At 33.9% G+C, this 14,923-nt stretch overlaps 1 protein-coding gene across 1 annotated transcript in view; it reads right to left on the reverse strand.

Annotated features, from left to right (window-relative positions):
- Nucleotides 1-2,085: 2,085 nt before the first annotated feature.
- The window catches only part of lz (lozenge), a 48,729-nt gene continuing 35,891 nt past the window's right edge, over nt 2,086-14,923 (reverse strand). Inside the window, exon 5 of the mRNA XM_065508789.1 lies at nt 2,086-3,077. Within this exon, the coding sequence (XP_065364861.1) occupies nt 2,197-3,077 (881 nt within the window). The 3' untranslated portion in view covers nt 2,086-2,196. The remainder of the gene's footprint in view (nt 3,078-14,923) is intronic.

The raw sequence follows: 14,923 nt of genomic DNA on the forward strand, positions 1-14,923 counted from the left end.
GACGTAAGAATGGTTCAAGTGCTTAAAGTGTTCTATCTGTCATGCAATAGGGTAGATCTGAATGCTCTCAAAACTCAATATTTTATTGATCGTCTGGCATAAATACCAAGAAATCAGAAGCTCTTCAGGTTCTAGTCGTAAGAAGGAATCAAGTGCTTAAACTGGTCTATCTGTCATGCAGTAAGGTCGATCTGAATGCTCTCAAGACTCAGTATTTTATTGATCGTCAGGTATAAATACCAAGAAATCAGAAGCACTTCATATTCTAGTCGTAAGAAGCACTAAATTGCTTAAACTGCTCTATCTGATCTACTTACTATTTACAACAGCTTTATCTTATCGAAAATGTAACGCAACTTTTAAGTATCTTGAACACGTACATTAAAGGGAGAAGATGCATATCTGAACATTACTTGGTTTGAGTTGTTTTTCACTGTTCTATCTACACTTTAATTCTTTAAGTTGTGATGATTTCAAGGAGCTTGTTCCCCAGCAATGATCTCAATCATTTGTAGATCGCTTAAGATATTCCAGAGAAATTTCGTTCTTAAGCCGTACTATTCGTATGTGTAATAAACTCTTTGCAAATCATTATTGAATTTAAAGAGCAATGCTTTGCACGAATAGTGGACTAAGCGCTGGTTCAACATAACAGACAAATATTTTGCTTTTGCAAGTCATGTGGTCATAAAACTTCTATAGATACCATATCTTTTGAACTCGGGTTTTGTTTTTAATAACTTATATGTCATATTGAAGGGTACATATCTGTGATTTATTCTCACTTAGTTATTGAACATTATAGTGTAAACAACAAAGTTTTTTTTGCTTCGAAAATGTCGAATTTTGTACCAACAAAGCGTCATATGCGGGAAGTTTTGCTTTACTTCTTTAATTTGAAACAAAGTGCCGCTGAATATGAATATGTGAATATGTTCCATCGGTTTCAACGTGCGAGAGAAGACAAATATCGTGCAGGCCAGCCAAACTAGTTTAAAAACCATGAATGGAAGGTATTACTCTATGAAGATTGTTGTCAAATTCAACGAGAGTTTACAAAATCATTGGGAGCTACTCAAGCAGCAATTTCAAAACGTTTGCGAGTAGCAGGATTCATACAAAAGCTGGCAAATTGGGTACCATACGAATTGAAGTCGAGAGACCTTGAAAGACAATTTTGCATGTCCGAAATGATGCTTGAACGCTATAAAAGAAAATCATTATTGCACTGAATCATTTCTTGCGATGAAAAATGGATCCATTACCATCGTATGTGAATCCTGGCCACCCAGCCGAATCGATACCAAAGCCAAATATCCAAGGAGCTAAGGTGATTCTGTTTATTTGGTAGGAGCAAAAGGGTCCATTACAATCTGCTGAAATCTGACCAGATCATCACAAGGAACCTGCCAATGCTAGCATTGGCCGAAAGCGCCCAGAATATGAAACCGTAATATTCCATCTTGACAACTCTCGGCTATATGCTGCAATACCTGTTAAAAAGTATTTAGAAAGAAGTGGTTGGGAAGTTTATAGTCCACGTCCGATTATTATTTGTTTCGATCAATGCAGAACGCTCCCTCTGGGATATGCTTCACTTTGGAATAGTAAAAAGGCATACTTTTCGGCGTTGAGGAAAGTAGTACTTGCATTTGTTTGTGTTTGGAAAATACTAGGATGTTAAAATGGGATAAAAATGTTTTATTTCCACTGCAGCTTATGGTTGAATATTCAATTTAAACAAGTTCGAATCGTAACATTTAATCTGATTTTGGACGAATCAGATTAAATGTTACGATTTGGTTAAAACTTAAACAAATTTATTTACAGACACACAATTTATAATTAATTAGTTAAAATCACATTATGAATATCTGTTCATTAGTCCAGGCGCTGATCCAGGTAAACCAGTTGGGAGGGGGGAAATAATTTCAAATTTCTTTTACATACTTCTTTTTTTCCTTTTTTATATTACAATTTTTAGGTTTTGGGGGGTTATTCCTGACTCTTTTAATTCTTTCTCTCAGCATATCTTCTGATTAAATAATTTTAAATTTTGTGTTTAATTTCTTCCGTTTTTTTTTACATTCATTCCATTTCATTTATTATTAATATTCTTAACTTAATCATTTTTAAGTATTCAAACTAAAATGTTACTTAATTTAATTCTATATGTACATAAGTCTTACAATTTTGTCACTGAGGCCATGAAGTGGGCACATAAGGTCGCCACACTTCTTCTCCCTCCCTGGTGGCATGAGTATGTTGTTCGTTTGTCACACCCGCCGCTACAGCACCACCACCCACCACATTTATATCCCCAACTGGATCCGCTAAATGCGTTTGTGTTTGTCTCTGATCAGCATCCAGATTCGCCGGATCTGTTACCACTACATGGGTATGAGGATCATTACTATTCATAACGCCCGCTGTGTTGGCATTTTGCATGTGATCCTCATGATCAGAGGTGCCGATGCCGATCTCTATGCTGGAACGATTGCCGGGCAGAGAGCTAATGGTGAGAGCATTCTCACCGCCCAAGTACTGTTCGATTTTATCGGTGCCATGTAGGTGTAAATGAATTTCATTTTGATTGTAGGTGGATATAAGTTGGGGATACAGCACCATGGTGTGCGCTGCATGAGCTGAGTATTGTGGCTGTCCCGCACAACTGCCATACTGATAGTTGTTGTAGCCATTGGACCAGTTGCTGTAGGAGGAGTAGCCCGCCGCTGCTGCGTTATAGGAATCGTATTCGTTTTTGGGAGCCGAACTATAGTTGGGACTACAAATGGGTGGCTGAACATGCGGCACTATGGCACCGGGATGATAGTCACTGGTGGCACAGTACGGTTGCATATCGGTGAGTACGGTCGGCAAGTGTAAGTTGGCGGGATCAGTTGTGAGGCTTTCATAGCCGGTGTAGGCGGAATTTGTGGCAGCTGCGGTGGCAGCAGATGGCGGTGGGGGAGGTGGTGGCAAGTGATGGGGATGATGAAAACTGGAGTAGGCTGAGGCGCTAGTCATGCTGCTGGAGTAGCCGGTCCATTCGGCAGCGCCCATGAGGTTGTTGTTGTCTAGAAAGATAAAGAGAATTTACGGTGTTAGTTTAATTTTAGAAAATATTCATATTTTATTAACTCTAAATTTCTTTAATTTTCAGATTTATAGCAAATATTAAATTTAATAAAAGCAAACGTACATTTTAATTATTTCCTCATACATACATATGTATATCAAACTAAGAGCTGAAGTAGAGGGAGGGAGAAAGACTAACATTTTATAAATAATAAACATGTCATAAACAATATAAGCCATATTTTTAAAAACAAAATAATGTTAATTGAAAAATAATTTGACATGAGCTGCTATTCTAAGGACTTTAATGAAATTGATGACAGACAGGATAACAACCAAAACATATGAACAAAATGGCAACCTGCTGTGTCATATAAACAATGTCAGTCAATATGAGCGAAACTGTAGCTGCAAACCGTTTTGACTAGAAAAATATTAATTTAAAGAAAAAAGGGTTACATGGCAAATGAAAGGAAAGAAACAACATTCTTTAAAAGATGTCACACAGATTTACATAAATAGAAGAAAACAGCTTTACAGGTGACTAGAAAAATAAAAATTACTTTGATTAATTATATAGCCAACATTCTTGAAGATTATTAATTAAACTAATTATGAAAACTAATTAATTTAATTAACTACAACACAGATTTTAATAAACTGCAAGAAAACCTGTCTCTATATTTTTTTTTAAAAATGTCTTCAAAAGTACGCGCACACCGTCAATTTAACCCATAATTGAAAAATGTTTTTTACCATTCATCCCCTTTTTTTTCTTCTCCTTCATTCCCATAATGAAGACAACATTGCTGCTGATTGCCGCTTGTCCATAAAGGATGTGGAAGTCTACCTACATTTAAAGTAATTTTATACAATAATCACTGTTGAAACTAAAACTAGCATTTATCACATTTTAATGTTTCAATTAGTATGAAAATGTTCTACCAGGCTACGGCGAGTGTGGATTTTATTCCTCACAATTTGTTTAACCCCTTGTTTTAGGTTAAAATAAAAATGGAAATATAATTTTGTATAAAAAAAACGCAGCGAACTAGACCTTTACCTTATAGCCTTATATACGTTTTAATATTTGTTGTACTTGTACGCCCATCATAATCATCATTATTCACGTCATCGACATCAATAGTAATTTTCGTTTTTATACACTGTTAGAAAAAGTTTGCAAAGGACATATTTCAGAGTTTAATTTCGTACAAAAGAGAAAATCAAGTTGGGATTTTTTCAAACATTTAGCTTTTAATTTGAAACATTTCTACAATATAAATCTATTCAAAGTATTGGGCATTGCTAGCTTTTCCCATTTTTCTACCAAGATATGGATTTGGAGCCAAAATAAATGCTCATATTTTGAGGCCAAAAACGAATCAATCCAATAGTGAATACACTGTTCCAAAGTGAAGCGTATCCCAGACAGAGCGTTCTGATTCGATCGAAATAAATAGTGGTCGGTCTGTGCACATTCTGGACTATATGGCAGGTGAGGCAAAACTTTCCAAACACTTCATTCTAAATAGGTTTTCACAGGTATTGCTACATGTGGCCGTATTTTATAGTTTAATGTCCGAAAAATGCCGCATATTCTGGGCGTTTTTCGGTCAATTCCCACTTCAAACGAATCAGTTGCATTCGGTACAGTTTCCCTGTGATGGTCTGGCCAGATTTCAGCAGCTTTTTGCCTACCTTGGATATTTGGCTTTGGTGTCGATTCGACTGGTTGGCTGGGCTTCACAAACAATCGTAAATTACGCTTCGGGTTATCGTAATGTATCCATTTTTCATTGCAAGTAGAAATGGTTTTCTTTTATTGCGTTCAAACATCTTTTAAGGTCTCTCGGCTTCAATTCGTATGGCACTCAATTTCCCTGCTTTTCGATGAATCGCAAAAGTTTTAAAATTGCTGCTTGAGTAGCTCCCAATGATTTCTCAAGCTCTTGTTGAGTTTGACAATAATCTTCATAGAGTAATGCCTCCAATTCTTGGTCTTCAAACGTTTTTGGCTACCCTGGGCGATATTTTTCTTTATGGTTACCGCAATCATATTACAATGACCATAATATTGTTTAAAAACTTGTAAAAATGTTGAAATCTTTATGGTAAACATGTATAGTACAACATTATTTCTTCTCTAGATTGTTTGTTATGGTTGGTCCCATAATCGATCATGAGATATGTGCAGTCGCCATATATTATCTGTAGAGAATTCATAGATTTTCATCAATGAACCTCATTTAATATCGGGTCCATCGAAGTTCAAGGGTCGCCAACCATCTTGTGTAACCAATCTGTCGAGTTTATAAAAGTATGGATTTTTCCTAAATCACTAGTGGAGAGACATGTTTGATGTTCCGTTGTCTTCTCCTCCTTATGTTTACAACTTCTGCAGCAATTTAACCCTACGAGCTTGTGTTCCAAATGATCAGTGGCCAGTTAACTCTGCAATTTAGTTACGTGAAGGGAGTGTGTTGGTAAGTTAACCACAATTCACGTTCTCTGATTCATTCATACAATGCCAGATTTTCAGGTTACAATGACGGGATTCTCCCTTCCATCTTCTATTGGCAATCCGATTTACAACATATGCCCTAACATATGTTATTGGCAATGCGAAATACTCATATTTGCCATTACTGTTTTTATATACCCATGTCCAGGTGCCCAAGAGCGTGTGAACGAGGAATATCTCGATATCTCAAGAGACATCCGGCATTCGTCGACAACTTTCGATGTGCTATACAAATTGAACGGCTGTTCAGTTATCCGGTAGTTCCAGGGACAGATGCGTAAATGCCACATCCAACTCCACTGGAACTAGAGCCGTCGGTAAAATATAGGATATCAATTTCCATAATGTGCATGACATTGATCGCTTTCGACCAAATCCGGATCTTTATTAGATTCATTGCGATTTCTCGAAAACTCTCGTCTTTTCACTCCGTCTCTCAGTTCGCACCACTTCATTCGATTTGCATTTTCTATGAGAAGTATTTCTAAACTTATTAAGGCATCATGTAATTTAAGAATCAACGTATATTGACATATCGAATCTGACAATCCTATACCAATTTTGGGAATGAAAATCAGTCACATAAATGAACTTTTTATAGCTTTTAGATAAGATATAAAATTAAAAATCTTGAATCATCCAAATCAAACTGGTTTTAAAAAAATGTATATAAATGAACTTGTGGATGCAATAAAAACACTGAAATATGTTTAGAAAACCGTTTCTAAAGTATAAAAAATCATTTTTGAATAAAAAAATATTAAATCTGTCAAAAATACTTTCTGAATTATTCGTGTTGGAAGGACCATCAAAATTGGTCAGTAAAAACTAATATTTAATCTACGCTTTACCAATACCCACCCGGGTGACCATTACGGATTAAAATGAAATTAAGACTCACTGAACAAATTTTAGAGTTGTGTAGAATTTATTAAAATCATTTTAAACTTTTTATGAGGTTTTTTCGATTTTTTAAAATTTTGTTCGTCGGTTATATGTATAAAAGTGCAGTACCACCCGGATGGGTAGTGGTAAACCATGTACATAAAAAACCTTTGGTAAAGCGAAGGTTAAACAAATTTGGTAGCAAATTATAGGTATGTAGAAGACCTTTCCAAAAGTGTGTATATGAACTTTAGGATAGAATAAAAAACATTGAAATCTGTCAGAAATACTGTCTGAATTATTTATATTGAAAGCATCAGCAAAATGGGTCCATAGAAACCGGATTTTAAACAAATTTGCATTTTTCGAGAAGAAGGGCAGAAAACGAGCAACATTATAATGAGGATTATATTATTTAATGAATTTGTTCAGACACGGATCCAGGTCAAAGGACTCTTTTTTTTGGAGGGGCGGGGCTTTTTCTCCTTTTTTATATTAAAACTTTTCAGTTTGGGGGAGGGGAGGATTTCCTTTTTGCAACCCCCTGGATCCGCTCCTTCTCTATATACATATCTTCCTTTTTCATAATTTTTTCTAAACTTCAAGATATTATATTTTTCTCAGTATATTTTATAAATTTTTTTGTTTCAAAGTCATTACAACCAAACAATGTTTTTATACATGTTGTAGCATTAATGTCTAAATAAATTATTATGCTGCATTACAATTGTTCTGGCTACTGTAGTTGGGCCACCAACTTTCCATAAACACCAATGACGGACGGACAAACGACTCAATGTCCATTTGAATGTCTGTCCTTTAGGTTTTTCCATAAACAAACAATATTTGCACCATAGCTTCCTGTGACTGACTCTAACTGCCGAGGATTGCTTGCAAGAACAGCAACAAAAAACATTGTATGCAAGAGGCAACATATAATTTTCATTTTTATTTCATAGTGATGCAAGTACAATCGCCTGTGTCAACATGTTTTTGTTTTTTTCCTTCAAACAAATTAAAATTTTTTTCAAAGCCATTTTACCGCTTAGATTATTTTGTTATGTTGTAGTTTTCTATAAGGCAAGGAGTATTTGTTTTTGCATGCGTGTGTCCTGTTTTTTTGTCATTAATTTAACCTTCAATTGACGTTTGATAATTGCAAAGGACTCTTTCTTTTACAATATTTTCCACCGCTTTAATGATTATGTTGTCATTTTGTTGTTGCTGTTTTTTCCAACTGTCTATTGTTTTTGATCGTTGAAGGGGAACCTTCAATTAATTATAATTGTAATTAGTTTGATATCCTTTCATCGATTCATTTAAGAGGGATTGTATATTCAGTGTCCTGCTGTGTGTTTGTCTTGTTTAACGTTTTTTGTGGTGATTTTTTTGGCGTGAGTTAAACTAATAGTGAAACTGAGAGAAAGTGGTCAATGTTGAAGAGGTAAAATAGAGAAATTAAAGGGAAGGGATCAATTGAAAATACTGAAATTTTGAAATATCAATCAAGCTTCTGAGGAATTACTATGGATCGTCAATATCTTTCTTTGAAACATCTATGTAAATCTCAATTCCTTCGATATTAGGATTTTAGGTCAATTAATTATCTTTCTCTGGTATAACTGATATTCTTGTCCCAGTGAATTTGAAACGTCATATAGTTGCTTCTGATAAGTATTTGGGCCAAGACTCTGAATCACCCTACTCAGTGTAGGGTATTAAATGCTCAGGCTTGACCGACTATACTTTCTTACTTGTTTTAAACTCCATTTGCTAAACTTCATCTTATTCAAATTCATCATCCAATAACTTTATACATTTCTCATAACTGGCCGGTATTGTTTTACCGGATATTAACAATTTAACACCTTGTAAAAAAACAAATAATAAGAATAATAAAACTTAAAATTCTTCTCATCAACATGATGAAAATGATCTTCCCAATCAAATCTACTCGCGACCATTTTATCCAATTTTTTGTTTCTTTTTTTGCCCAAGAAACATTCATTCATTAAATGAAAGAAAAATACAAGATGAAACCAGACAATGCAATAAAAAAAATGAAAAGAAAAAAATACAAAGAAACCATAAACAGTTCTCACTATCGCATTATGGACACTTTTGCATCCCCACACAATTTAATGGTGATTATTTTTGTAACCAAACTCCTGACTGGACTGGCCTGGTCTGGTCTGGCCATGAATTACATTATATTCTTTTAAAGAAATGTTTGGCTATATTGTAATTTGGTATTTTCAACATGGTATTGTAAAATTTGAGTACAAGCGCAGTACCTAACAAAAAAAAAAAACTATCCAGGAACGGAAGTTGTACTGCGGTTTTGCAAAAATAATAATAATAATGATATTCATTCTCTGCTACCTCTTCTTTAATATTATTATGATGTTGCAGATACTTTGAGATAATGCTGTTAGTTTTACACAGATTTTATTACACAGTACAACACATGATTTTGGGACTCAATTCTGACAATTGCACGTGAAAGTAGCCCCAAAAATAAGAACTTCTGCATCATTAGTTTTGTCAAGTTGGCTGCCGTATTAGTTTAATGGCCATATGAATTTTTTTTCCTCAAGGTGGATTTTTATCACTTTTTCTATATTTTAGCACGGTTATATCTCGTATACCGTATGGAATATCTCTTTTGTGGCTGAAGCAAAGTTGTAGATATTGAATAGTAGAAAAAAAGTACGGAACATACCTACCCGAAAAAGATGCATCCCATGCCTTAAAAATCGCCAAAATGCCCATTTTTTAAATTTTTTAACCAATTTTTCACCTTTTTTGCTCAATAACTGGATTACAAATCCAATTATGGACTGATCACCATGAAATTAGGTCGTGTCTATATAAAAGTGATTTATTATGAATTTTGTATGTATACCATAATTTTTTACAGATTTATGCACTTTAAAGTGATTTTCGGAAGCGTGTCTTATATGTGAGCTATGACTAATTATGGACCGATCATAAACAAATTCGGTACATATAATTTGTTCGGCCCAAGAACGAAGACTGTTGAAATTGGCTGAAATCGGTTCATTATTTCACCTAGCCCCCATACAAATGTCCTCCCGAAATTGGACTTTATCGGTCATAAATGTTTAATTTATATATGTATATACACAAATTTCGCTCCAAATAAGTTTTATACATACAAAATTCATGTCAAAAAATTTTATTACGATCGGTCCATAATTATTCATAGCTCTCATATAAGACCCGCTTCCGAAAAGCACTTTAAATTGAATAAATCTGTTAAAAATTATGGTATACATACAAAATTCATGATAAATAACTTTTATGTAGACACAAATCACACGACCTAATCACCATGAAGATCAGTCCATAATTGTATTTGTAATCCAGTTATTGAGCAAAAAAAGTGAAAAATTGGTAAAAAATTTAAAAAATTGACATTTTTGCGATTTTTAAGGCACTGGATGCACCTTTTTCGGGTAGGTATGTTCCGTACTTTTTTTCTACTATTCAATATCTACAACTTTGCTTCAGCCACAAAAGAGATATTCCGTACGGTATACGAGATATAACCGTGCTAAAATATAGAAAAAGTGATAAAAATCCACCTTGAGGAAAAAAAAATCGTATGGCCATTAATTAATACGGCAGCCAACTTGACAAAACTAATGATGCAGAAGTTCTTATTTTTGGGGCTACTTTCACGTGCAATTGTCAGGATTGAGTCCCAAAGCAATGAACTGAAAAATGTTGTACTGTGTTATTCATGTTTTGATTCATTTGCTTAAGAATTAAGGTGAACAATTTTGTCTGAATGAATTTGCTTTGGGTTTGGTGTGAATTGAGTTCTTTTGTGGGTACCTAGTGTTTAAAAGGGTGTTTTAACAAGAGTTTTAGTTATAAATAAAGTTTATAATATGTTGTAATTCAGTAAAAACCAGGAAGATCATTCGATTCTTCCACAAAATGAGACAGTGAAAAAAAGTGTTCAATGTTTTTCTTCGTTTTTTAATCCAAATCTCCGACCGAAATCAACATCCATTTCCAACTCGTGCCGCCCTATGTAATAGAGACCAGATATCTCAGATAACAGAATCGAGTATCCTTGTGCTCCGGAATCCAAATTATCATAGACATTAACCTGAAATCATATCTGGCGACACATTTCATATTTGTCAAATCTTCAGAGAATATGGGTAGACACAAGCAACACATTTTTGGAGGAATCCGTAAGTGCCCAATTAATCCTTAAAACTGTAATGCCAGTTCGACTTTCAGAGTAGACATTAACGGCAGTTGTGTAGACTTTCTAACTCGTTGCAACCTCAATCTTCGCTCTGGAACCACTACAGTATATTCTTCCAAAGATTGTTAAATTTGTGACAAATGTGTAAATGGGCTCTTTGGAACCAGCCTCAACTCATTCTAATGACTCTATTCCAGGAATAAAAAGCTACTGTCATTTTCTTTCCCCATTCCATTATATTCATTTTCAACTAAATATCCACAATGATATCATGATATTTGGCTCTGTCGGTATGACTGATATCGGTACTTGAAAATCTTCCCTAAGGCAATTTTCAGGAGTAAAGAGTGACTGGTTTAGCCAGATTATTTAAAGGTGGAGAAAATACATTCTCTCTGGTGTTCTTTTTTTGAAACAAACGGCAGCACTGAAAAAACCTCCTATAAATGAGGTTCATAACCTACCAGTTGGAACAGTTTCAGACAACAGAATTAAATATCCTTACTCTCCGGGATCCAAATGATCATAGACATTATCCTGATATCATATCTGGCGACACATTTCATATTCAGTACTACGCCAAAATCTGTGGAAGAGAATATAAGTATAAACACGCATTACATATTTGGTGAAATCTGCACGGCAGTGCCCAATTGATCCTTATGTTAAACTGTAATGCCAGTTCGACTTTCAGAGTAGACATTAACGGCAGTTGAGTAGACTTTCTAACTCATTGCAATTCCAATTGGATCTTCGCTCCGGAACCACGACATTATATTCTTCCAAAGATTGTTAACTCAGTTACAAATGTGTCAACCGGAAGTTCTTTTGCCTAGTGAACGATCTTTGGAACTCATTACAATGACTCTATTCCAGGAATAAAAAGCTACTGTAACTTTTTTTCCACATTCCATTACATTCACTTTGAAGATCAACTAAATATCCACAATGATATCTTGTCAGTAAGATTTATCTCGGTATTTTAAACTCTTTCACGAGTAAAGAGCGACTGGTTTAGCCAGATTATTTAAAAGTTGTGTTTCTTTATTGAAACATACGGTAGTATTGGAAAAACCTTCTGTAAATCATTTAAAAAAAAAAAAAAACAAACACAAACTGCGAAGCTTTTTGCTTGTCTTCAGATATACCCAGAGTCTGCGTCGGGAATCGAACCCGCAGCCCTCAGATCGGAGAACCCAAACACTTGGAAGGGATCGAGGTCCCTATAACCTACCAGTTGGAACAATTGCATGTGTTTACAATTCAACGAAACTTCCTCCATCAGGATTACCAATTAGATAAACATCTCCTTAGAGTATGAGCATCGAGAGATATTTGTACCTCAATATAGGACAGGTATGATCCACTAACTAAATATCCAGAAATTCACAACGATCGCGTTGTTTCCACTCCATTGCGAAGTATAACCTAGATTAATTTCCGAATTCATCACCATCACCTTCTCTACCAAAAGCAGTGGCAGTAGTTTTAGAAGAATATTTAGCGGATCCGATAATGTAGTGCAAAGAGCTTTGGTAACACATATCGAAGCGAAATATAAACGCAATGAACGAAACAGTCCCAACTCATTCCAATAGCTCAATTGCAGCAATTTAAAGATCAACTTCTTATCCACAGTGATGCCTAGATTGATCTTCGTATTTTGAACATTTCCCTTCAGCTTTTACTGATCAATGATACCCAAATACTTAGCTCTGCCGGCAAGATTGATGTCGGTGTTGTTTTAAACGATGAATCGGAAGTTAGATATTTTGATATTCCATACTCATAAAGTGATGGAGTTCGGTTATACCGTAACTTCAATTTCCCCAGTTCATTTGGACAGATGGTATAGTAGCTCTATAGAATGTGGATTGTAGTGAAAATAGTTTTTGAAATTGACAGCAATATCAACAGCCATGAAGGCTCTAGAGATTTTAGAACTGACTTAGGAACTAGATTCCATAAAAGCGCAGATAAAACATGCTTTGTACCTCTATTAATAATGCTGGTATTACTGGAAAACTTAAAATAAGAAGATTCCTAACCCAATTACATAATTCTCTATTAACACCCAGACTCAGTAGCGCTGTGTACTCTTACAATGATGTATTAAGCAAAATGAACATAATTCTCTCAATTACTTTCTAATTATTTTATGTAGATATGTTTTAGTTGATCTACCTCTAGCGCTCTGATAACAGATTTTGATGAATTATTTTATGCAGATAATAATCGACAATCATTTCTAGTGTTTTCTGAAGATATATTGTGGTTCTTACATTTTAGAGCTGAGACGTGTTAGCTATTCCCAAAAGTCATTGTGAAGACAACATTTTTGTCGTATGAAATTCTCAGAAAACTTCAGAGACTCGTCGTTTAATGGAGTGCTGGTAAGGTATCTCAATATCCAAAGAGTTGCGAATATGATCTTCTACAGAAAGCTTCCAAATAAGACAAAAATAAATATAATTTCCAAATCCAAAGTAAAACAAAACAGATTTCCTCTTTAAATCTTAAGTTGTGCTCATAGTGTAATGAAATAAATTTATTTGTTAAGAATAGAACCCAAACCATGACTCTCAAAAAAATTCTGATTAATATCACTCCAATACTACACCCTGTCCACCTGATCATGTTAAAGTTCATTGGTTTTTATTTATTTTTCTTTCTTTCTATCTTCTTTTTACTCTTCATTTTGGCACTTAAGCTGCTACCATTACTAACAAAACTCTCAGTATATTTTGAAGTACATTTCCGTTTTGGCCCAAGAAAAACAGTGGCTTTCTTTACAGGAGTTTTTTTTTTTTTTTTGATTCACTAAAGTGTTGGAAAGAACTAACTGTCTTGTCAAAGTTTTTGAAAATGTTAAAAATGTGCGTGATTTTTGTTGAAATAAAATCGTATTCTACTGTTTGCATTTGCCAAATGCGATTTAATAATTTTTGGAACATTGATGGGTAGTTGTTTGGTTCAACCTTCTGCAGACATATAACATTGACATGTTAATGATTTGAGGTTTTAAAAACATTTGTTTTAAACAAGGGATTTTTTTTGTTGTTTTGTTTTACAAAACACAAAATTATATTTATTATTTTCTTTGAAATTTTTAAACTAAAACACTTTTACTCAATTTAGTTTACTTTAGTTTTAAGGTATACAAAATTCAACTGGCTTTTTCCAACAGCTGCCCAGTTTTGTAACCACATTTCGATTGATTTGCGGCTTTTCCTACTGTTTTATATACAATTTATTCAACCTTTTGTTTTTCAACTTTGAATAATTTGTATAAGATTCATTTGTCCACATTTTGCAACCAAAAAAAAAGTGATTTAAATCCTTTTTTTTTTTTGACTTTAAATATTGACCCATTTAAACTTATGTTGTTTTGTCAGCCATTTATAATGATTTGAAACATATGTGTTTTGACTAGAATTATTTAATTTTATTGGGGCCATTTATAACTTTCTTGGAAATTTGTGTAGAATATTGAAAATGGTTTTATATTTTGTTAACAGTTAAAGGAATTTCCGGTCTTGTTTTAAAGCTTTAATATGGAGGATTATTGTTTCAAAATTTAATATAATATGTAGCAATTTCTGATGTTAACAAACAAGAGTGTTATATTCGGCTGTTACGAATCTTGTCTACCCACCATCACCATATTAAAAACAATTTTTTGAGGTGGACATCGGACAAATGTTGCCCTATTTTCGCCATACTTTACAATATAATTTCAAAATTTTATCATGTTTGCCGCATAATGACTGCTCAAATAGTATTCCGAAAGAAATTTGTAGGGGGGTCCATTTTCAATACCAAACAAAGCTTATCCACAAAGCCCTATCGTGTTTTAACAGACAAACGGACAGACATAGCATAGGATCTAGTCAAACATTTTTGGATAATTCCGAAAATCTATGCACTTTTATGTTAAATTCTTTTAATGCAAATTCTTTGAAATCTGGTAATTTATATTTATATTTGTTAATATTATAGGGTATGACTAAGTTTACCTTGATATGTTTATTTGATTTTTTCTTCAAATTGTCTTTTGTTTTTTTTTTTCTTCTTTTTTTATGAATGTGATCAATTAATTAACATATTAACGATTGGTTTAATTTGTTAATTTTTATTTAACAATATCAGAGCTGGTATTTTGTGTATTCGTTGTTGTTGTTTTAAAACTA

The sequence above is a fragment of the Calliphora vicina genome, chromosome 4, assembly GCF_958450345.1.
Source record: "Calliphora vicina chromosome 4, idCalVici1.1, whole genome shotgun sequence".
Classification (NCBI taxonomy): domain Eukaryota; kingdom Metazoa; phylum Arthropoda; class Insecta; order Diptera; family Calliphoridae; genus Calliphora; species Calliphora vicina.